Source organism: Antechinus flavipes, chromosome 4, assembly GCF_016432865.1.
Source record: "Antechinus flavipes isolate AdamAnt ecotype Samford, QLD, Australia chromosome 4, AdamAnt_v2, whole genome shotgun sequence".
Taxonomy (NCBI): Eukaryota; Metazoa; Chordata; class Mammalia; order Dasyuromorphia; family Dasyuridae; genus Antechinus; species Antechinus flavipes.
This window is the reverse complement of record NC_067401.1, coordinates 220,500,841-220,526,772: the sequence shown is the minus strand read 5'-3', so window position 1 is coordinate 220,526,772 and position 25,932 is coordinate 220,500,841. Positions and strand designations below refer to the sequence as shown.

General features: G+C 33.1%; 1 protein-coding gene across 8 annotated transcripts in view; it reads right to left on the bottom strand.

Annotated features, from left to right (window-relative positions):
- Window positions 1-25,932, bottom strand: part of MLIP (muscular LMNA interacting protein) — a 391,579-nt gene that overhangs the window by 102,857 nt on the left and 262,790 nt on the right. For all 8 annotated transcript variants that reach the window (XM_051997169.1, XM_051997172.1, XM_051997175.1 and 5 more), the window contains one exon: window positions 2,542-2,673. In XM_051997169.1, coding sequence (XP_051853129.1) covers window positions 2,542-2,673 — 132 coding nt within the window. The remainder of the gene's footprint in view (window positions 1-2,541; window positions 2,674-25,932) is intronic.

Here is a 25,932-nt window from a genome sequence, read left to right as displayed (position 1 = left end):
TGTTCTATACAACTCTTTGGGCAATATGCAAATGAGAGATACAAATGTGTTATAGTGGATAGAGCACTAGTTTTGGAGTCAGGAAAACCTGGGATTGAATCTTATCTCAAACACTTGTGAGCTATATAATCTTGAACAAGTTATTAAAATTTAAGTTTACTCAACTGTAAAATCAGAAGAATAAGAACTAAATGATCTCTAAAGTCCCTTCCAACTCTAAATCAAGGATGTTATAAGTGTGTTTAGTATCTTATTAAGAATTCCTAATAACCATTCTTTGGAAAAGAGAAGCAAGAAAATTTGGTAACAATGTGATTCTCTCCTTTTAATGAAGAGAAGTATTTATGCTTGGTAATGAAATTCATTTGGAATTGATCATAAATCATTAAACATTACTTAGAAATTAATTTGACATTCTGAAAGGTTTCTTGTTTTAGAAAAATTACTAAATCTGACCATATGCATTACTAAAAGAGAACTAAATCATCATGAATTGTTATTTTCACAGTATTAGGTCTTTTCAAAAAATGTATTTGTAGATAATTTTTGGTAATGCCTAATCTTTACATTTTAGCATTTTATTTTTCTATCCAAAGGCTTTCAGAATAGGTTTTATTCATTTTGCAAAAAACATTCAAATGCTTTAAACTTTAGATGAATCTTAGGATATTATGGTGCCATGTACACAGTAGAAAATAAATAGTTTTGACAATGATGAAAATATGTTCACTGACTTAAATTACAATTCCAATAGTGCGTGGAATTAAGTGTGGCAAGGCAGTATATCAATATATTTCCTCTACTATATTTAAATTAAGGGAAATAGTTTGCTATAAACAAAGGGAGAAACCACCTCTAATCACATTTCTTAATGATTTGCATCAATAGCATTCTAAGTGTTACAAACACTTAGCAAACTCTCACATTAGTCTTCATTAAAATATGGGTAAATATAAAATATTTTAATTTAAATTTTGCAAAATATGCAAACAAAGACTAATGTCAGAGAAAGACAATAAAATTGACTTGCTGAAAGTCATATTGGGATTTAGGACCAGTGTTGACAATCTCCTGTTTCACTGGTTTAGCACCTTAGCATCTCTACACAAATCAGGACATGAATTCTCATTAAGATTCTCACATAAACTGCATCTAAGGTTTAAAAGGTTATGGTTATATTCTAATATATATATATATATTATATATAATTTAATGTTCATATCAATCTTACTGTACTAATTCATGACTCCCTATGTTTCTTTTTCTTCCAAGTACCATTTTAAAATCCAAATAGAGTCTCATTTCAACTGAAAGGAAATCATGTCAAATTTGACTTAAGGTATTTTTTTTTTTGAAATTGTGTCATTGTGTAGAAAATATAAAATAGAAGTTAGAGCTCTGGACTTAAACACAAGAAGGGTTGGATTCAAAACCTGCTGGTGACTTTTATTATAGTTCTCAATGTGTCTCAAGAGATTTTTCATGAATAATTTCCTAAATAGTATAAAGACTAGTTGATGAAAACAGTTCTCATACTTGGAGCTCCCTATGTTAAAGAAATCACATATCCTAAACCTATTGATACATACGGTATTGATTCAGAATTGGACATTTAAATAGGTAGCCAAGAGACCATGTTTTGTTTTGTTTTTTAAGTGAAAATACTATGTTAAGATTCATATACAGATCTCTTTCTGGATACAGATGGCTTTCTCTATCACAAGTCTATTGAAGCATGAATCACCTCATTGTTGAAAAGAGCCAAGTCCATCACAATTGATCATCACATAATCTTGTTGTGGCTGTGTACAATGTTAAGAGACCATCTTTTAAGCCTCTAAAATGTAGTATTGGTATAAAGGAAATATAACTCAATTTTATAGGCAAATGAAGACTAAAACACGAAGGGGATTTGAAACCAAGTCACTAATTCAAAATGCTCTTCAAAAACTTCTCATCAAAAGTTATATGGCTCTCTCCTCTTATAAATAATGAAGCATATTAGGGATAGGGAAATCACCAAGGTGATTTCATTGGTATCAGGAACTGATCAGTAAAGAAACTCCCTCTATCAAAGTAGGTCAGCAACTTCTTTACTAAGTATAAGTGCAGGGAGTGGCTAGAACACACAAAGGCCAAGTGCCTTGCCTGGTGTGCAGAGTCAATATTTGTCAGAAACAAGATTTGAATCCAGGTCTTCTTGATTTCAGGACCAGTTCTCTATCTATTAGGTCATTCTGAAAATCAATAAGGGATGGTGATAGTTTGAGAGAGAGAAAATATCATGCTATATAAGCCTTAATTATCCTCATTCTTTTTCCATGATCCCTTGGCCTCCAAAGTAATCAGCTAATACTGAATTAAAGTCCTTAGAATAATATCTCTGAATCTCCTTCAAAGATTATACTATTATACATTTTATGCTTGTTTTACTAAAAAAGGCAGCTTTTTTTCTCCCAATGTTGCTCTGCAGTGAATACAACAGACCAAAATAGATCATAGAATTAGTAATCACAAATATATTCAATCAGGTATACTCACCTGCCCAGAAAAGAGGCCACTGTTTTCTTCCAAGTATTTACTGAAAGGGTTTGGCTCATATGTCTCCTCCTCTTCTTTCCTCAATAATATTTTAGATTTTACTGAAACTGGTCGAATTACTCCAGGTTTTGTCTTTATGCACAAACCAAAACATAAAAATAAAATTATTAAAAGTGAATTAATTTTCTTTATAGGTAAAGCATTCAAATATTTATTTCAGTTCAATTGTATTTAACTTTTCTCTCTAAAATAAGCTCACCTAGGTTAACAGAGCAGAAGAAAAAATTAATTATAATAAAAATTCAGAAGGTTTTATTTTTATTTTCATTTGTTTCATTTTGAATTTATGGAATAAAATATAGTAACTTTATTACATATAATATATAAAAAATTCCAATTTGTACATAATATATTAGCAGTTTCAAGTTCAGGAGTTTTTAAATCATTCACTAAATTCTAGTGTCATGGCATTTCTTTCCCCAGGCAAATAGTTTTCATTATGTATGCCAGTCACTGTAGTCATCATGCCCAAGACAATTCTTTTCAAGAAAACATCAACAAATGGTACTTCATACACATAGAAACCCAGTGAGGTTTAAGAAAAAAGGAGAAAAAATGAAAACAATTATCAACAAACTTGTAAAACTTTTCAAATAGATACAAGTTCAGCAAAAGTTGGTGACATTCTTGCTACTTGCTACAGTCAGAGTATAATAAATAAGCCCGATTCTGGAAATGCTATTTTTACATAAAACAAACCCTAAGAGACTGCATCTATCTCTCAATTCTGCAAAGGTATTAAAAGTAGGTATTAAGTCTTGAATAAAAACAGCTTCATAATATTTCCCTCTCTCAGTCATAGACTGGGAGGAAGAGGTAAAAAAAATCCTTTACATTTTTGCCAACTGCAGAAACCCTAAAACAATTCTATAGACAAAGAACTTTAGTTGATAGTAATAGATAGTAGTAGAAAACATATTCAAATTGAAGTCAGGAAGACCAGAGTTCAAATCCTCCTTCATACATTTAAGTTGCATGATACTGGACAAGTCACCAAGCCTCTGTCTGCTTCAGTTTGTTGATCTGTAAAATAGGGCTAATGGCATCTACTTTATGATGAGAATCAAGTAAGATAGCATAAATAACCACTTTGAAAACTTAAATATGCTACATAAATCTACTTAATTGTTGTTATTTTTATTGTTGTTGTGATTATTATTCCTACATTGAAGGGGATCTTTAAGAATAGTAATTAATTTTTAAAAAGGAAAAGAAATAGGAATCTGCTCTCTTAAAAAGCTCCTTAAAGACTACAATGAAGTAACCAGTGAAGAACTCTAAACAAGATAGAACTGCCTGAAGGACCTTATATAATTGTGGGGACTCCATTTACTAAAAGAAATTTAAAAGTGTTTTTAACTTATAGTTTCAGAAATTTGTGACACAAGGACCCCCAAATAGTAAGTACCAAAGACGGAGTGAATATTTAAACTTAGGTCTTCCTTACAGCAACTGGTATACTGTATCCACTCTGCCATGCTTCATATAAAGATGCAATAAATTATAAACATAACAACCAGACAAGGATCTTCAATGAGTCATAGTATCTAGTGTTATTCTTCCTATGGCCTTCTTTATGTTCTTACCCGAACATGAAGTTTCAGGTTTTAGTTAGCAAACAGAGGGAGAAAGAAGGATTGAGGTTAATTTTAGATGTCTATTAAATGTCCTTGAAATGAATAGAAGAATTAAAGAATAAATGAATAAAGAGGCATTTTTGAAACACATTGTCAGAAGTTGTCTTAAGTTCTGAGCAAGACAGAGAGAAAGTAGTGACTTACTTCACTTAGTATAATTCTGACCCTCTGTAGATGATTGGCTCTCATTCAATTAAAGTTTCAAAAGTACCTTTAGAATTTCAAGGATACAAAACCTACCCAATTCTTCATTTCTCCTTTTGTCTCAGAATATAACATCTTAATATGGCACTTTAAGTTTCACAAAATGCAAAATGCATAACCCTATGATTACCCTTATTTTAGAGGTGAGGATTCTGGTACTCAAAAAATTGAATTGCCCAAGAACATATGGCTAGAAAGTGTAACACCAGTAACATTAGAGAACAAAATTAAAAGATTAATAATCCTAAAACCAATGATAAAGTTAACTATTTGTACATGGTATGATGATATATTTAGCAAACCCCCAAAGAATAGCAAAGAAAATGGTAAAGACAACTGAGTAATTCCCTCAGTAAAATATCAGGATAAAAAGCAAATTCACAAATACCATTAAAATTTCTATGTAGTAAATAAAAACCTGGAAGTAATAAATATGAGAAATGCCATTCAAAATAACAACTTAATATTTAGGTGAATTTTAATCTATCTACCCACAAAAATACTAACATAAATACAAATATAAAACACACTTTAAAAAATAAAGAATGATAAATAATTGGAGGGGGAGTCACTATAAATGTTTGGGACATGAAAATATATTTTAAAATAAATTTTAGTGATTTTTTTTTGTTTTTTGTGTTATCTACATTTCTTTTTAGAAATTTTCCCTATCTCTCATAGATATATCTTATATAAAAATATTTTTAAAGAAAAAAAAAAAATGAAAACAAATCAGTAAAAAATTTCAATAGACTGAAAAAGTAAAAAAAAAAAAAAAAAAAAAAAAAAAAAGTGATTTCCCACACTAGTAGATCTCCCAAAAGAATATAAAGAAATGGGGTTGGGAGGAAGGCAGTATCTTCTCATCACTCTGTTAAGCTGTAATTGTCACTTGTGATTCTATAGCATTTGCTTTTGATTATTTTATAACTATTTCCTTTTTTATTCCATAGACATTATTTTTCTCATTTAGTTTGTTGTTTTCTTGCGTATTTTACTCTGCATCAATTTATCTGAGTATTCCCAGGCTTATCTCTCTCATCAAAATTCATCATCTCTAGTCAGTCAATAAACATTTATTAAATGTCCATTGTTGCCAGGCACTTTGTTAAGCTCTGGGAATACAAGGAAAGGCCCTTTTTAGAAGAAATACATAGTCTAATATATATATTCAAGCAAGCTACAACAAGAATAAATTAGAAATAATAATCTAAGAGAAGGTCCTAGAATTAAGGAATATAGGGAAAGACTTTTGGTATAAAGTAGGATTTTAGCTGGGTCCCAAAGGAATCCAAGGAAGATATCAGGAGACAAATAAAAGTATTACCTAACAATAATTTCATCAACTATTAGTTCAATGTCTTTTTATATTAAACAACAGTGATTTAGAGATTTTTTACATGTTTGGTGATCAAGACATACAAGATGTCTTGCTCACAATATACTTTTCTATTTCAATATCTTCCCTATTAATTTCTTTGCTTGGTTTTAAAATTTTAATTGGATTTTTTCTTCCTTAGAATTTTGTTAATTTCACTATAGATAGATAGATAGATAGACATATAGATATTGATATTGATATCGATATAGTCCACTGTTTCTCACTTTCTCATTCCTTTGGTTAATATTGGATTCCCCAAGTTCTGGACATCAAAGTTGTTTTACCCTCCTTCTACCATAAGAAATTCACTTATTGCCTCTCTTCCATCCCTGACCCCAAGCAATTTCTGGGGTTGTAACAGAATAGACTTAAGCTCAAAGCTAGCTCTTTTTTATTTGTAATGCAGCTGTGTGTGGGTATGTATGTATGTATGTATGTATGTATGTATTCTTTAGTTAACTGACTTGATGCTGCTGCAAAGCACTGCCATCCCAAGTAGAGTATATCTCTGTTTCCTAGGCTGCACCCTTTGCATAGAAGGAAGAGAGGCATGGAGTAGAATTGAGACCAACTGCTGATTGTCACAAAGTGTAAAAGTAAAAACAGGCAAGGTGCAATGGCAGAGATTTTAAAAGGCAAAGAAACTATGATGGGATCCCTGACAGCTAGATCGTGCAGTGGATAGAAAATTGGATCTGGACTTAGGAAATCCTGAATTCAAATTAGACTTTCACCAGATGTATGACTTTGGCCAAGCTACTTAACTTGCATCTTTAAGTTTCCTCAACTGAAAGATGGTGATAATAATAGCACTTATCTCTCAGGATTTTGAGGATCTAACAAAGTAATATTTTAAAGATTTTAGCATAGTGACTGGCATATAGTAGGTACTGAATAAACATTTGGCTTCCTCCCTTTTCCCTTCCATCCACTATGATAACTGACATCATAAACCATTGGATCCAGTTACACTTTCCTTCCAAAGAATGGGACTAATAGGGGAGGAGATGCTGAATGAGTACATTAAGAATTAGATATTATCATTTTCTGCTAGTAATGAATCAGATTCTTACCTTTTTAGGTATCTTGGTATTTTGACCTGCCAAAAGAGCTTTAATTGCTTTGATTCTTCTACATAATTCCCATTTGGCAGGAGTTTGTGAATTTGTAATAACCAGAGAAAATATCTAGTCTGCGATCTTGTTGATCACTTAAGCCATTTTTCCAATATCATATATATATGAAGATCCTGCCTAAATTTTTAAATCTATACCTATCAATATAATGAAGGAATGTACTTTATAGACTTGGACAAAATTTGAAGAAGCAAACACTAGAAAAATCTTAGTGTTAATCATGAAGAAAAAGAAGGAATGAAGAGAGAATAATATTTTCGTGTTATTAATAATCAGTAGTCATCAAAACTATTTGGGTACTGGTTTAAAAAAAAATAGTAAAACAGATTAGATAAGGTGGAACTTAAAATAATTGAATTCAGTAACCCTGTGTAAAAAAAATTGAAAAAAATATTTTTTTTTAAGGAAATTACTTATTTCACAAGAAATGCTAAGAAAAGTATAAAGTGGGTTGGCTTAAATTAGACTGATCCCATGGTTTATAATCATCAATAAGTTCAAAATGAATATTTGACCTGAATGTTAGAAGTCTTACCACTAAAACATTTTTTTAATTATATTATGTATCTTTCATAGCTATGGTGCTTAGATAAATGAAGAAAAGGAAATGAATGTGAAAACTATTATGTAATTAATCAGATTTGACAACTAAAGAAACATGGGAATATAAGGAATTAGGGAAAATGAAGAGTATTAGGTTGACTATTTCTTCTTCCTGACCTCCTGTGTAAGAGCCATCCAGTCATTCAGACCTTTTCTTTTCCCTGACATTTACTCATTCACTAAATTCAGTTCATTTTGAAAAACAAATAGAGAATATCTCTTTATTTTTTTCTTATTGCCATGTATTAATGTATCATATAGTTTACTCTTTATAGAGACAGGAGAGATAGATATAGGACTTTCACCAAAAGTCCATAATGCAAAGTAGCGTCACAGTCTCAATACTAGACACCTAAAAGCCTTTCTCCCTGTGTCTTGGTTCCATTTTTAGGTGCTTCCTTGATTTGTCATTCTAGCTACTTTCCACTTAACTTTGTACTTCAAAGTTCTCAAAAGGAAAAGCCAGCAGAGTTTTCACCTTTAATTTCTAATCAAAATTCTGCTCTTGCTTACTTTACTCTTTCTAGATTCAGTAGGATTCTGGTTTTCTGATTGTGGCAATGAAAAGCAGTCTAACTTAATGAAACTGCAACCACACTAAAAAAAAAAAAAAAAAAAAGTGGGGGAGGGAATTCTAGGATATCAGACTAGCAGTTGTTTCAAGAGGTCAACTAATATATTCCCATTGTGAAGCATGACTGCAGAGAAACCAAATAAAATAAACACATGCCTTTTATTAATTTGGGTATTACATAGGGTAGGTAGTTTCCAGATTTTTTTACTGAATTAAATTTAATGCTTAATGATACATAATAATGTAATGAAATTCCATAATCTTCCTTTTGGCCCATTATCTAGTTTAGTGAAGGAACAGGGGTAGCAGAAAGAGCACATAATAGGAAATGTGAGAATATCCCAATAAAATAAATCACTTGTTTAAAAATGAAAGAATAAGATCTAAAGTATATCAGGTAGGTGGTCACATGGAATATTTCAGAGCCATATTAACAACCACTCAGAAGCAGTGAAAACACAGCTGTAGATAACAATGACTTCAGCAGATTTTTTTTCTTCCTGGGACTGTCTACTTCCTAGGACTGCAGATGCCATTTTAGGCTGCTTGTCATTATCATCCTAGTTGAAGGACAACATTTCCTCTCCTAAGCACATCCACTCTTCTCAGGATCCTAGAGATGGTTCAAAAAATGAAAGTGACCCAGATTGGGGACTGTATGAATATTATATTTAATCAAAATATACTCCCACCATAAATAATTCCCACTAGTTATGAGGCACTATTTGAGATACAAATATGATTAACAAATAGACTCTGTCCTCTGTAATGATCACACTAGCACCCAGGACATCTCAGAATCAGCCGGAGTCAGGATAAGCAAAAGTCTGTCTTTATTCTTGGTCTTTAGGGGTAGAAGTGAAGGGGATGGAAAAGAGTCTCTGCTACCACCTTCCCCCTCATCTACCCCAAAAGTGTGTCTGGCTAGTTTTACTCCGTTGCCTAGTCCCTCTTGCAATCCTCTATACACCAATCATTGAGCCAGTACAGATAGTGGAAAGGACCATTTTCCAAGCATATGCCCATAGAGATATTGTCCAATCAGTAGTTAGCTTCAAGTGCTCAACAATCCTTACCTCAGTGCATCAACTCCATAGTTTCAGCCCTCTACAATCCTCAAAGATTTTATATTCTATCAGGAAGAGAAAGCAAGTACACAAATAATTCAAAAAGCAACAAAAAATGTGTTGAGACACAAATTATTATGGATTTTGGAAGTGGGAGAATTATATGCAATTTAAAGAACTAAAGAAAGTAATAATGAAGGAAATTTTGTTTCATTGTCACATGTATGTTTTAGCCCCACTCTCAGGGCCAGGGTTATTATATCTCCTTCCCCCCCCACCCCTGTACATTTGGGTTCCCATATAATTTGGGGAAGTTAGTATCTTTTTTCTCTCTTAACAGTTCAAACTGGAGCAGAGCCAAGATAGCAGAGAAGGCAGAGCTGACTTTCTAAGCTTTTCTCATACCCTCATTACTAATTATTAAAATAGCCTCAAAAATAGCACTTGACTGATAAAATTCACGAAGATTGGAAGTACAATTTACAAGCTGAAGATCGCCAGAAAATATTTGTCCTGAATGGTAGGAGTAGACCAGCGCAAGCTGGGATAGAACAAGAGGCTAACATCTGGAGCAGACTAGGGGTGGGATTGATCTCCATGGTTAGAAAATTTATAGAGAGGACTCTACCATAGATTGGGCTGTTCTGTTTTGGTTGCAAAGCAGTAGACCAGCAGAAAAATTAAAGCCAAAGGTAGAGGGTACTTTAAAAAACACGAGGACCTAACAGGATCTGGCTATGTCCACCCAAACCAGAATGATCCCCAGAGAGAGACACTTCCAGTGCCATGAGGGATAGGGCAACTGCTCATACCCAAAGCGGGCTTTTGGTGGGGGAGAGGGGGGAGGGAGAGTGACACTTTTGCTGCTCAGCCCCCAAGGCAGTTGCTAATCCTCACAGCAGGCCTCCTCACAGGGCACTTCTGCAGCTCCACCCATGGGACCCAGGCCTGAGTCACTTCCAGGTTGGAGCTTTTCCCAGAGCACTCCTGCAGCAGGCTGGTCTTTGCAGCCCATTGGCAGGATAGCTACTGTCCATATGCCCATCCCTGCTCTGCAGAGGAAGCCTCCTTTCCCTGAATACAGACCCTACAGGCTTTTTTAAAAATGAGTAAAAAAAATCAAAAGGATGATCGATAGCTTCTATACAAAAAGAGAGCAGGTTTTCAACCCAGAAGAGACTAATAGCAGACAGTCTCCAGAAAATACCCCAAAAGGGGATGTAACCTAGTCCCCATCATGCAAGGCTCTACTGGAAGAAACCATAAGAAATCTTAAAAGAAAGCTAGAAGAAAAGTGGGGAAAGGAAAGAGAAGCTATGCAAAAGAGTAACAATTTCCTGAAATGTGAATTGGAAAAAGTAAAGAATTCCCAGGAAGTGCAGGAAAACAAAATTTGTGAATTGGAAAAGGTAAAGAACTCCCAGGAAATGCAGGAAAACAAAATTTGTGAATTGGAAAAGGTAAAAAACTCCCAGGAAAGTAGGATTAATGAACTGGAAAAGATAAAGAACTCCCGAAAAAGTAGGATTTGTGAATTGGAAAAGATAAAGAACTCCCAAGAAAGTAGGAATTGAAAAAAGAAAATAACTCAGTTAAAAAAAAAAAAAATTAATGAAATGGAAAAAATTCAACAGAGCAAAACAAATCATTTAAAAATTCAATTGGACATATACAAAAAAAAAGTTTAACAAAAAGCTAATGAAGAAAATAACTCATTAAAAATCAGAACTGAACAAATAGAAATCAGTGATTCATTGAGAGATCAAGAATCAGTCAAGCAAAACCAGAAGAAAATGAAAAATTAGAAAAAAATATTAAATATCTACTTGGAAAAACAACAGATCTGGAAAATAGATCTAGGAGAGATAATCTGAGGATTATTGGACTTCCCGAAAATTATGATGAAAAAAAGAGCCTAGATACTATTTTACAGGAAATCATCAAACTGCCCAGATGTAATAGAATCAGAAGATAAAATTGGCATTGAAAGAATTCATCTAATACCTTCTGAAAAAGACCCTGAAATAAAACCTCCAAGGAATATTGTGGCCAAATTTCAGAACTATCAGACTAAGGAAAAAGTATTGCAAGCAGCCAGAAAAAAAAAATTAAAATATCAAAGTGCCACAATCAGAATCACTCAAGATCTAGCTGCTTCCACATTAAAAGATTGAAGGGCCTGGAATCTTATATTTTGAAAGGCAAAAGAACTTGGAATGCAGCCAAGAACAAACTACCCAGCTAAGCTGAGCATTTTCTTCCATGAAAGAAAATAAACATTTAATGAAACAGATGAAACCCATTTGTTTCTAAGGAAAAAAAAACAGAACTAAACAAAAAATTTGATCTCCAACCATAGGACTCAAGAGAAGCAGAAGATGGTAAAAAGAACTCTTGACAACTGTATTTCTGTTGTGGATATACATATACATAAAGAGTACATGTATAATTTGATTTTACTGATATAACATAAAAAGGGAAGTAGAAATGGAAAGGGGATAGTTTCATAAAAAGGGAAAAGGGGAGATAAAAAGAGGGAAACTATATCCCACAAAGAGGCAAAGGAAATCTATCTATCTGGGGGAATTTAGAGAGGGGGAGGAACACTGTGTGAATTTTACTTTCATGCAAGTTGGCTCAAAGAGAAAATAATTGACATAATTGGTTTACAGAGAAACTTCTCTCACCTCATTAAAAAGTTGGAGAGGAAAAGGGAAAAGGAAAAGAGTTATAAGGGAAAGGTACAAGAAAGGGGAAGGGATTCAAAGGGAGTGGGAGGGATCTTAAAGATGCAGAGCTGCGTGACACAAGTGGTGCCCATAAATTCAATACTGGGAAAGGGGGCAAGGGAAGGCAAGAAAAAGAAAAGCATAATCTGGAGATAATAAGATGGCAGGAAATGCAGAATTAGCAATTTTAACTGTAAATGTGAATGGGATGAACTCTCTCATAAAGTGGAGGGGATAGCCGACTGGATCAAAAGTCAGAACTCTACAATATGTTGTTTACAGGAAACACATTCAAAGCAGGGAGATACATATAGAGTAAAGGTAAAAGGATAGAGCAGAATCTATTATGCTTCAGGGGAAATCAAAAAAGCAGGGGTAGCCATCCTTATCTCAGATCAATCAAAAGCAAAAATTGATCTAATTAAAAGAGATAAGGAAGGAAATTATATCTTGCTAAAGGGTAGAATAGACAATGAAGCAATGTCAATACTAAACATATATGCACCAAGTGGTATAGCATCTAACTTCCTAAAGGAGAAGTTAAGAAAGTCGCAAGAAGAAATAGACAGCCAAAGTATAATAGTGGAAGATCTCAACCTTGCACTCTCAGAATTAGATAAATCAAACCACAAAACAAATAAGAAATAAATTAAAGAGAGAAAAATTAGCTATGATAGATCTTTGGAGAAAACTGAATGGTGACAGAAAGGAGTATAGTTTCTTCTCAGCAGTTCATGGAACCTATACAAAAATTGGACATATATTGGGACATAAAGACCTCAAAATTAAATGCAGGAAGACAGAAATAGTAAATGCTTTCTTTTTAGACCATAATGCAATAAAAACTACATTCAACAAAAAGGTAGGGGTAAATAGACCAAAAAAAAAATTAGAAATTAAATAATCTCATCTTAAAGAATGATTGGGTGAAACAGCAAATTATAGACACAATTAATAATTTCAGCCAAGATAATGACAACGATGAGACATCATCTCAAAATTTGTGGGATGCAGCCAAAGTGGTAATATGGGGAAATCTTATATCTTTAGAGGCTTACTTGAATAAAACAGAGAATGAGAAGATTGATGAATTGGGCTTGCAACTGAAAAAGCTAGAAAAAGACCAAATTTAAAATGCCCAATCAAATACTAAACTTAAAATTCTAAAATTAAAAAGAGAAATTAATAATATTGAAAGTAAAAAAAAAAAAACTATTGAATTAACAAATAAAACTAAGAGTTGGTTTTATGTAAAAAACAATAAAATAGATAAACCTTTGGTAAATCTGATTAGAAAAAGGAAAGAGGAAAATCAAATTATTACTCTTAAAAATGAAAAGGGAGAACTTTCCACCAATGATGAAAAAATTAGAGCAATAATAAGGAGTTATTTTGCCTAGCTTTATGCTGGGCATTTGATAGCCTAAGTGAAATGGATGACCAGTTCCAAAAATATAGCCTTCCCAGGTTAACAGAGGAGGAAGTAAATTGCTTAAATAGTCCCATTTCAGAAAAAGAAATAGAACAAGCTATTAATCAACTCCCGAAGAAAAAATCCCCAGTACCAGATGGATTTACAGGTGAATTCTACCAAACATTTAAAGAACAATTAGCTCCAATGCTATATAAATAGGGATTGAAGGAGTCCTACCAAATTCCTTTTATGACACAGACATGTTACTGATACTTAAACCAGGTAGGTTGAAAACAGAGAAAGAAAATTATAGACCAATCTCCCTAATGAATATTGATGCTAAACTCTTAAATAAGATATTAGCAAAAAAAAAAAAAACTACAGAAAATCATTTCCAGGATAATTCACCATGATCAAGTAGGATTTATACCAGGAATGCAGGGCTGGTTAGGAAAACTGTTAGTATGATTGACCATATTAATAACCAAATTAACAAAAACCATATGATCATCTCAATACATGCAGAAAAAACATTTGATAAAATCCAACATGCATTCCTATTAAAAACAATTTGAGAGTATAGGAATAAATGGACTTTTTCTTAAAATAATCAGTAGCATCTATTTAAAACCATCAATAAGCATCACATGTAATGAAGATAAATGAACCATTCCCAATAAAATAGGAGTGAAACAAGGTTACCCACTATCACCATTACTATTCAATATTGTATTGGAAATGCTAGCTTTGGCAATAAGAGTCAAGAAATAGATTAAAGGAATTAGAATAGGTAATGAGGAAACCAAATTATCACTCTTTGCTGATGATATGATAGTATAGATAGAGAACCCCAGAGATTCTACTAAAAAGCTATTAGAAATAATCCATACCTTTAACAAAGTTGCAGGATACAAAATAAACCCACATAAGTCATTGGCATTCTTAGATGATCACTAACAAAGTCCAACAGTTAGAGTTACAAAGAGAAATTCCATTTAAAATAACTACCGATAATATAAAATATTTAGGAATCTATCTGTTAAAGGAAAATCAGGAACTATATGAGCAAAATTACAAAACACTTTCCACACAAATAAAGTAAAATCTAACCAATTGCAAAAATATTAAATGCTCTTGGATAGGGCAAGCAAATATAATAAAGATGACAATACTACCTAAACTAATCTATTTGGTTAGTGCCATACCAATTAGACTCCCCAAAAAACTATTTTAATGACCTAGAAAAAATAACAACAAAGTTCATAGGGAAAAAACAAAAGGTCAAGAATTTCAAGGGAATGAATGAAAAAAATAAAAGAAAATGAAACCTAGCTCTACCAGATCTAAAATTATATTATAAAGCAGCAGTTACCAAAACCATTTGGTATTGGCTAAAAAAATAGACTAGTTGATCAGTGGAATAGATTAGATTCAAAGGACAAAACAGTCAATAATTTTAATAATCTAGTATTTTACAAACCCAAAGACCCCAGCTTTTGGGATAAGAATTCACTGTTTGACAAAACCTGCTGGGAAAATTGGAAATTAATATGGCAGAAACTAGGCATTGACCCATACTTATAACTGTACACCAAGATAAGGTCAAAATCGGTTCATGACCTAGGCATAAAGAATGAGATTATAAATAAAATAGAAGAACATAGGAGAATTTGCCTCTCACACCTGTGGAAGAGGAAGGAATTTATGACCAAAGAAGAACGAGAGATTGTTGTGGATCATAAAATAGAAAATTTTGATTATATCAAATTCAAAAGTTTTTGTACAAACAAAACTAATGCAGATAAGATTAGAAGGGAAGCAATAAACTGGGAAAACATTTTTATAGTCAAAGGTTCTGATAAAAGTTTCATTTCCAAAATATATAGAGAATTGACTCTAATTTTTAAGAAATCAAATCATTCTCCAATTGATAAATGGTCAAAGAATATGAACAGACAATTCTCAGCTGAAGAAATTGAAACTATTTCTAGCTATGAAAAGGTGCTCCAAGTCATTGTTAATCAGAGAAATGCAAATTATGACAACTCTGAGATACCACTACACATCTGTCAAATTGACTAGAATGACAGGGAAAGATAATGTGGAATGTTGGAGGGGATGTGGGAAAACTGGGACACTGATGTATTGTTGGTGGAATTGTAAATACATCCAGCCATTCTGGAGAACAATTTGGAACTATGCTCAAAAAGTTATCAAACTGTGCATACTCTTTGATCCAGTAGTGTTACTACTGGGTGTATATCTCAAAGGATTTTAAAGAAGGGAAGGGGACCTGTATGTGCAAGAATATTTGTGGCAGCCCTCTTTGTTGTTATTTTTTCCAAAAACTGGAAACAGAGTGGATACCCATCAATTGGAGAATGGCTGAATAAATTGTGGTATATGAATATTATGGAATATTATTTTTCTGTAAGAAATGACCAGAGGGATGATTTCAGAAATGCATGGAGAGACTTGCATGGACTGATGCTGAGTGAAATGAGCAGGACCAGGAGATTGTTATATACTTCAACAACAATACTATATGGTGATCAATTCTGATGGACCTGGCCATCTTCAACAATGTGATAAACCAAATCAGTTCCAATAGAGCAGTAATGAATTGAACCAACTATACCCAGCAAAAGAACTCTGGGAGATGACTATGAACAACTACATAGACTTCCCAATCCTTCTATTTTTGTCCACCTGTATTTTTGATTTCCTTCACAGGCTAATTGTACACTATTTCTAAGTCCGATTCTTTTTGTACAGCAAATAACTGTATGGACATGTATACATATATTTTATTTAACTTATACTTTAACATATTTAAATGTATTGGTCAACCTGCCATCTTGGGGAGAGGGTCAGGGGAAGGAGGGGAAAAATTGGAACAAAAAGTTTTGCAATTATCAATGCTGAAAAATTACCAGTGCATATATCTTGTAAATAAAAAGCTATAATAATAAAAAAAAGTTCAAACTATCATCATTTGTGACTCTTCCTTTATTTTTGTTTGTTGTTATTTTGTTTTGAGGGGAAGTTACTTTTAACCACTTAACAGCAAGTATCCTTTACAAAAAAAAAAAAAAGATATATAGATATATATGTATTTCAAAGATATAGTAAAAATAAGTATGCACATATTTCTTCCAGAACTTGAAGAATCCAACCGCCATAGCACTTCATTTTAAGAAAAGACAGGGAAAGAAAGTATTAAATTTGAAACCAATTGACATAAAACTCTAGTGCCCCCCAAAATTATGTGGCACAACTTTCAGATCAATCCTTCCATGATCTGGAATGCTGAAGATTGTTCCTAAAGATCATTCCTTACTCCTGGGTTATTAATCATGCACAGGATGACAAACTCAGATTGAGCTCTAATGCCTAGTTTTTTATCATTTTGCTCTATCAGTCTTATGAAATTCTTAAGATTGGAGACTATGATCCCCTCACTGCTCATGATAAGTGAAATTCATAAAAGCAGATGAGACAAAAAGACTACTACTTAAAGTGAGAGAACTTTTGAATGACTCTACCACCAATGAAAGAATGTCTCTCCAGTGCAGCAGGTTGGCCAAGTAGGAACCAGTTACAAAATGTCTATGCATATTCCAATCTGTCTTTTTTACATATCACTCTGATAATTCAGGAAGCACTCTCTAGTGTCTTTTACATGGTGATGTTATTTGAGCAAGCTGGTGAGTACAAATTCACTATATTCCAATTATATTCTTCCCCATTTGAAATATTTTCTGTCTCCAGAAAATGGATAGGAGTGCATTGCTAAATTCATTGTCTTTGTACTCAATCCAAAACAAAACCTCTATTGTTTCTCCAGAAATATATGCCTTATTCTTTCACATTATATTGCAATGCCAGTAAGAAATTAGTGTCAAGAGTTTTCTATGTGGAATTCTTTATAAAACCTTGTATGTATAATCACAATTATTTCCAAATAAGAAGTTTTAAACAAACAACTATAAAGTTTACTAAATATTGCTTCTTACTTAGTACTCAATAAGTGTCTTATTTATTGCTTAAATTGCCTCCTTCAACTCAAAGGTGAAAAAGAAAAAAGAAAATTCAAAGAAAAGTTTTCCATCATAAATTAAACCTCCTCCATATAGAACTTTTCCCACATAGAGCTTTTTCCACAGGTATTTGGAACTGGGGATCAATTAGGCATCAAGTCTTCATTCTCAGATGAGAAACTAATCACCTTGGATGAAAATCTTTGATGCATTCTATGGTAAGAAAATCTAAAAATGCAAACATCTCACAACAGATTTGAATGCTCCAAAGACAATGAAATGATGACAATAAAATTGCAAATCCTCATGAAAAGAAAGGAAAGAAAGAGACATTTAAATACATCATTATAATTACAAAGAGATGACTCGGCTTAACAAAAAAATAAATAAATAAAAGATAAGTTAGCCAGGGTATCAAAGAATTTCCACAAACTTATAAAATTGTGTCAGTGTAATAATGTTTCCATTGCATTTTATCTCTGTGGGATCCAGAGATGGCAAAGTCTTCTGGGAGTCGGCACAAGAAGAGCTGAAGCATTAGGACATTGAATATAGGACATCCTTAGTACTAGATGGCAATGAAGCTACACGGAAAGTAGGGTATAATGCAAGATTTTATGTGAAGGCTCACAATCTAGCCCTTGCCCCTTTTTCTTGTTTGGGAGTAGAGAGATTATTGGTCTAACATTCCAGTTTATGCTGTGTGGAGATACACAAGATATAGAAACTAAGATATTAAAAACTGAGACCCATCAATGAGGCTTCCAGCTGCTAGCTGCAAAGATTGCTAAACTTTTACAGACTGAATTTAATCAGTGAAAGGGAGCAGAGGCAGATGCTAGAAAGCAGTATTTAACAAGGTCTAAGAACTGAGAGCAAAAATGAAAGCAAGGGCTAACTAGTAAAGAGTAACAAAGCAATCCTCCATATTCCTCCACTTTTTGAAGATTTGACCTCAGTGATTTCCAAGCATAGAATCGTTTACTTAAATCTTCCATTGTTCCATAGGTGCAAGAGATTTGGAGAAAGGAAGAGAACATTTGGCTGGATGCCATATGGAATAACACAACAAATTTCTTATTCATTCTTTTTAATAAATTGGATTTATTTGCCTAAGAATTTTTATTACCACTGAAGTAACAGATCTAGTCCCTATTCCTATGTATCTTTTTTTTCTAACTTTTTTATTGACAGAACATATGCATGGGTAATTTTTTACAACATCATCCCTTGCACTCCTGTTCTGACATTTCCCTTGCCTCCCTCCACCCCCTCTCCTAAATGGCAAGCAGTCTTATACATGTTAAATATGTTATAGTATATATACAGTATGTAGTGTATATATAGTATAATATAGCATATAGGATATATAGTATACAATATATGTGTGCAGAACCAAACACTTCTCTTGTTGCACAGGGAGAATTGGATTCAGAAGGTAAAAATAGCCTGGGAAGTAAAACAAAAATGCCAACAGTTTACACTCATTTCCCAGTGTTCCTTCTCTGAGTGTAGCTGCTTCTGTCCATCATTGATCAATTGGAACTGAGTTAGATCTTCTGTTTGTGGAAGATATCCACTTCCATCAGAATACACTTCATACAGTATCGTTGTAGATGTATATAATGATCTCCTGATTCTGCTTATTTCACTCAGCATCAGTTCATGTAAGTCTCTCCAAGCCCCACTGTATTCATCCTGCTGGTCATTTCTTACAGAACAATAATATTCCATAACATTCATATACCACAATTTACCCAACCATTCTCCAAATGATGGGTATCATTCATTTTCCAATTTCTAGACACTACAAAAAAGGCTGCCACAAACATTTTGGCACATACAGGTCCCTTTCCCTTCTTTAGTATTTCTTTGGGATAAAAATCCAGTAGTAGCACTTGCTGGATCAAAGGGTATGCACAGTTTGATAACTTTTGGGACATAATTCCAGATTACTCTCCAGAATGGTTGGATTCGTTCACAACTCCACCAACAATGTATCAGTGTCCCTGTTTTCCCACATCCCCTCCAACATTCCGCATTATCTTTCCCTGTCATTCTAGCCAACCTGACAAGTGTGTAGTGGTATCTTAGAGTTGTCTTAATTTGCATTTCTCTGATCAATAGTGATTTGGAACACTCTTTGATTTGAGTAGAAATAGTTTCAATTTCATCATCTGAAAATTGTCTGTTCATATCCTTTGACCATTTATCAACTGGGGAATGGTTTGATTTCTTATAAATTAGAGTCAATTCTCTATATATTTTGGAAATGAGGCCTTTATCAGAACCTTTAACTGTAAAAATGTTTTCCCAATTTGTTGCTTCCCTTCTAATTTTGTTTGCATTAGTTTTGTTTGTACAAATTTGATGCAATCAAAATTTTCTATTTTGTGATCAATGATAATCTCTAGTTCTCCATTGGTCACAAATTCCTTCCTCCTCCACAAGTCTGAGAGGTAAACTATCCTATGTTCCTCTAATTTATTTATGATCTCGTTTTTTATGCCTAAATCATGGACTCATTTGATCTTATCTTGGTATGTGGTGTTAAGTGTGGGTCCATGCCTAATTTCTCCAATATTAATTTCCAGTTTTCCAGCAGTTTTTGTCAATAATGAATTTGTATCCCAAAAGTTGGGATCTTTGGGTTTGTCAAACACTAGATTGCTATAGTTATTGACTATTTTGTCTTGTGAACTTAACCTATTCCACTGGTCAATTAATCTATTTCTTAGCCAATACCAAATGGTTCTGGTGACTGCTACTTTATAATGTAGTTTTAGATTAGGTACAGCTAGGCCACCTTCATTTGATTTTTTTTTCATTAATTCCCTTGAGATTCTCAACCTTTTATTGTTCCATATGTATTTTGTTGTTATTTTTTCTAGATCATTAAAATATTTTCTTGGAAGTCTGATTGGTATAGCACTAAATAAATAGATTAGTTTAGGGACTATTGTCATCTTTATTATATTCGCTCAGCCTATCAAAGAGCATTTAAAATTTTTCCAATTATTTAAGTCTGATTTTATTTATGTGGAAAGTTTTTTTGTAATTTTGCTCATATAATTTCTAACTTTCTTTTGGTAGATAGATTCCCAAATATTTTATGCTATCGACAGTTATTTTGAATGGAATTTCTCTTTGTATTTCTTGCTGTTGGATTTTGTTGGTGATGTATAAAAATGCTGAGGATTTATGTGGGTTTATTTGTATCCAGCAACTTTGCTAAAGGTGTGGATTATTTCTAGTAGCTTTTTAGTAAAATCTCTGGAGTTCTCTAAGTATACTATCATATCATCAGCAAAGAGTGATAATTTGGTTTCTTCATTACCTACTCTAATTCCTTTAATCTCTTTCTTGACTCTCATTGTCAAGGCTAGCATTTCTAATACAATATTGAAAAATAATGGTGATAGTGGGCAACTTTGTTTCACTCCTAATCATACTGAGAAAGGTTCCAGTTTATCCCCGTTACATATGATATTTATTGATGGTTTTAAATATAGCTCCTGACTATTTTAAGGAAAAGTCCATTTATTCCTGTCCTCTCAAGTGTTTTTATTAGGAATCGATGTTGGATTTTATCAAATGCCTTTTCTGCATTTATTGAGATGATCATATGTTTTTTTGCTAATTTGGTTATTGATATAGTCATTTATGCTAATAGTTTTCCTAATATTGAACCAGCCCTGCATTCCTAATATAAATCCTACTTGGTCATAGTGTATTATCCTGGGGATGATTTTCTGTAATCTTTTTGCTAATATTTCATTTAAGATTTTAGCATCAATATTCATTAGGGAGATTGTGCTATATTTTTTTTTCTCTGTTTTCAACATACTTGGTTTAGGTATCAGTACCATGTCTGTATCATAAAAGGAATTTGGTAGGACTCCTTCAATCCTTATTTTTTCAAATAGTTCATATAGCATTGGAGTTAATTGTTCTTTAAATGTTTGGTAGAATTCACCTGTAAATCCATGTGGTCCTGGGGATTTTTTTCTTAGGGAGTTGGTTAATAGCTTGTTCTATTTCTTTTTCTAAAATGGGACTGTTCAGACTATTTACTTCTTCCTGTGTTAATTTGGGCAAGCTATATTTTTGAAGGTATTCTTCCATTTCATTTAAATTATCAAATTTATTGGCATAAAGTTGGACAAAGTATCTCCTAATTATTGCTCTAATTTCCTCTTCATTAGTGGCGAGTTCTCCCTTTTCATTTTTAAGACTAACAATTTGATTTTTTCTTTCCTTTTTAAAATCAGATTTACTAAGGGTTTGTCTATTTGTTGGTTTTTCCATAAAACCGATTCTTAATTTTATTAATTAATTCAATAGTTTTTTTTTCACTTTGAATTTTATTGATCCCTTCTTTTATTTTTAGAATTTCAAGTTTAGTGTTTGACTGGGGGTTTTAATTCATTCCTTTTCCAGCATTTTTAGTTGCAAGCCCAATTCATTAACCTTCTCTTTCTCTATTTTATGCAAGTAGGCCTCTAGAGATATGAAATTTCCCCTTATAATCACATTGGCTGCATCCCACACATTTTGGTATGATGTTTCATTATTGTCATTTTCTTGGGTGAAGTTATTAATTATGTCTATGATTTGCTGTTTCACCCAATCATTCTTTAGTATGAGATTATTTAGTTTCCAATTATTTTTGGTCTATTTTCCCCTGACTTTTTATTGAATATAATTTTCCTTGCATCGTGGTCTGAAAAGGATGCATTTACTATTTTTGCCTTTCTGCATTTAATGTTGAGGTCTTTATTGTCCTAATATATGGTTAATTCTTGTATAGGTTCCATGAACTGCTGAGAAGAAAGTGTACTCCTTTCTATCTCCATTTAGTTTTCTCCAAAGGTCTATCATATCTAACTTTTCTAGTATTCTATTTACCTCTTTGACTTCTTTCTTATTTATTTTTATGGTTTGATTTATCTGATTTTGAGAGTGTAAGGTTGAGATCTCCCATGATTATGGTTTTGCTGTCTATTTCTTCTTGCAGCTCTCTTAATTTCTCTTTTAAGAATTTAAATACTACACCACTTGGTGCATATATGTTTAATATTGATATTGTTTCATTACCTATGCTACCCTTTAGCAAGATATAGTGCCCTTCCTTATCTCTTTTAATTAGATCAATTTTTGCTTTTGCTTGATCTGAGATGAGGATGACTCCCCCTGCCTTTTTGGCTTCACCTGAAGCATAGTAAATTCTGCTCCAACCTTTTACCTTTACTCTGTATGTATTGCCCTGTTTCAAGTGTGTTTCTTGTAAACAACATATTGTAGGATTCTGACTCTTAATCCATTCTGCTAACCTCTTCCTTTTTATGGGGGAGTTTATCTCATTCACATTTATGATTAAAATGACCCATTCTGTATTACTTGCCATCTTGTTAACCCCTGTTTATTCTTTTCTCCCCTTTTTCTCCCTTACCCCGCTCCCTAGTATTAAACTTGTGAGCACCACTTGCTTCTCACAGCCCTCCCTTTTTAGTATCCCTCTCCTTATCTTAGAGTTCCTCCCCCATCTTACCCCTTTTCCTCACAATTTCTGTATTCCCGTCTGCTTAGCTTATTCTTTCCCTTTTCACTTTTCCCCTCCCACTTTTCAATGAGGTGGGAGAAGTTTCACCATAAATTGAATATGTCTAATATTTTTCTCTTTAAGCCAATTCTGACGGCAGTAAGATACACATTATGTTCGTCCCCTACATTCTTTCTCTCAGATATAATGCCTCTTGGTGAGATGTAGTACCTCCACTTTATCCTTTTTCGGGTACAATTTCCTTTCCACTTCTAGTTTCTAGAACAAATTATACATTTGTTCTTTATATATCTTTATAGCAGAAATATAGTTCCCAAGATTTCTTTTTACCTTTTTAGGTTTCTCTTGAGTCCTATATTTGAGATCAAACTTTTTGTTTAGTTCTGGTTTTTTCATCAAAAATAGATGAAATTCACTTATTTCTTTGAATGTCCATCTTCTTCCCTGGAAAAAGATGCTCATTTTGGCTGGATAAGTTATTTTTGGTTGCGTACCAAGTTCCTTAGCCTTTTGGAATATCAGATCCCAGGCTTTTAGATCCTTTAATGTGGATGCTAATAGATCCTGAGTAATCCTTGTTGTGGCTTCTCTATGTTTGAATTTTTATTTTATTTTATTTTTATTTTATTTATTTGTTTGTTTATTTATTTGCTGCTTATAGTATTTTTTCCTTCATCTGATAGTTCTGGAATTTGGCCACTATATTTCTTGGTGTTTTGATTTTAGGATCCCTTTCAATAGGTGATTGATGAGTTCTTTCAATTTCTGTTTTACCCTTTGTTTCTATAACATCTGGGCAGTTCTCTTTGAAAATTTCCTGTAAAATAATGTCCAGGATCTTTTTTTCATCATATTTTTCAGGGAGTCCAATAATTCTCAGATTGTCTCTCCTGGATCTATTTTCCAGGTCTGTTGTTTTCCCAAGAAGGTATTTGACATTTTTTTCCATTGTTTCATTTTTTTGGTTTTGCTTAACTGATTCTTGCTATCATTCAGTTCCTTGAGTCATTCAATTCCATTTGTTTGATTCTGATTTTCAATGAAGTATTTTCTTCACTAACTTTTTAATATCTTTTTCTAACTGTCCAATTGAGTTTTTAATTGAGTTGTTTTGTTCTATGAAATTTTTTTTCCATTTTGCCAATTTCATTTTTTAGGGCTCTATTTTCTTTTTCCAGTTCATTAATTCTGTTTTTCAAGGATTTGATTTCTTTATCCATGTTATCTTTAAATGAGTGGGATGACTTATCCAGACTCTCTTCCCAAGCTTCCCTTTCCTTTTTCCATTTTTCTTCTAGCTCTCTTGTGGGAGCTTTTTAAATTTCTTCTATGAGAGTCTTATGTGTTGAGGACCAGATTACATCCCCCTTTGGGGATTCTTCTGGAGACAGTCTATTTTTAGTCTCCTTGGGGTTTAAAATCTGTTCTCTATCCATATAGAAGCTATCAATAGTTAGAGTTCACTTTAATATTTTGCTCATTTTGTCAAAGAATACAAACTTACAAGGAAAACAAATGGTCTGTTTTGGGAGGTAGGGGCTAGATGGTATTACTGAGGTTCCTCTATAGACTGCAGGGAGCAGCAGTGAGGCACTAGCAGGACAGCAATGGCTGTGCTGTGTCTGTGCTCTGAGACTCTGAGAGCATGCTGAGACACTCAGGTGTCGCCAGTTCCCTGTAGATCCTAGCTTTTCGAGATTATAATCTTCACTCCCTGTATTTTTAGCTTCTCTGCTTGTCTATTGGCTTGCTGCCTGGGCAAAGTAGCCAACACTGTATTAAAGCTTTCTCCACAGAAAGGCCTGAGATCACACTCCATCCCGCTCTGGTCTGCTCAGCTGTGAGCTGCCTGCCTTACTCTGTCTGCTGTGCTGTCGCTACCTTCAGTCCTTCAGTCCGAGCTGGATCTAACCATCCCCACTCTTGAGCAAAAACAGACCTTTTCTGGAGAATTTCGGGGATATCTTCTCTTTGTGATTATTTATGTTTTTTTTTCAATCAAGCACTAATTCTGAGGCTTGTCATGAAATAAATTATTCTGAGAGAAAACAAGGAGCTTAAGTAGATATGTGCATCCTCTCTGCCATCTTGGCTGGAAGTCTTTCTTATTCATTTTTAAAATTAAAGTATATGTAACTACAGGGATTTCCTACATATAAATATAAATATAGAGAGTTGATCAAATTTTGTAAAATTTCTCAAAGTGTAAGAGTAAGACAAGTTAATAGAAATTTCCATAATTTTAATATTTCAGAGCAATGTTTCATTTAATTATCATTAATTTTTCATTGGAACCAGTGTTCTCCATACTAGTTCTATGTATTCAGGGGATGAGAACAGGAAATAAACTAAATATTTCCAATCTGAGTGCTCTCTGGTAAGCAGTGGAAGTGTTGCAACCTTGAAGATCTTGAAGGTTCAATGGATGCTTGAAGAGGACCAGTATAATATCAATGGTATAGTAGATTTTAGTTCTAGAAGAGATCATCAAATATGATTTTAGCCCCTTAGAATGTGGACAGTTCTTAAATTATGGTTCACAGTTTTCAAGGGGATCACATTAATTTATTTTCTCTAAGCTCTAATGGTAATCTAGCATTTTATTTAATTATGATTTATAAGACTATACTTAGAAGTCCAGAAACTACATGAGCCTGTCATAAATCTATTGCATATTTCATTAAATGAGATAATATTTATAAAAAGTATTTGGCACAGTTTCTGACCTATATAAATGCTCACTTTCTATCCCTTCTTTCACTCTATATCTCATAATACTGAAGGTCTAAAGAGCCATTTTATTGACTTCATTGTTGTCAATGTTGTACAACAAATACATTGTTGTATTTTGTGAAACCTAGACAGTATATCAGAACCGTACCAAGGAAAATGAACAGATCACATTTGAATTATCCTATGAAGATTCTGAAGAACATCTGGAAGGATAAAGTACTAGATATTGAGGTTCTTTCTTGAATTAAAT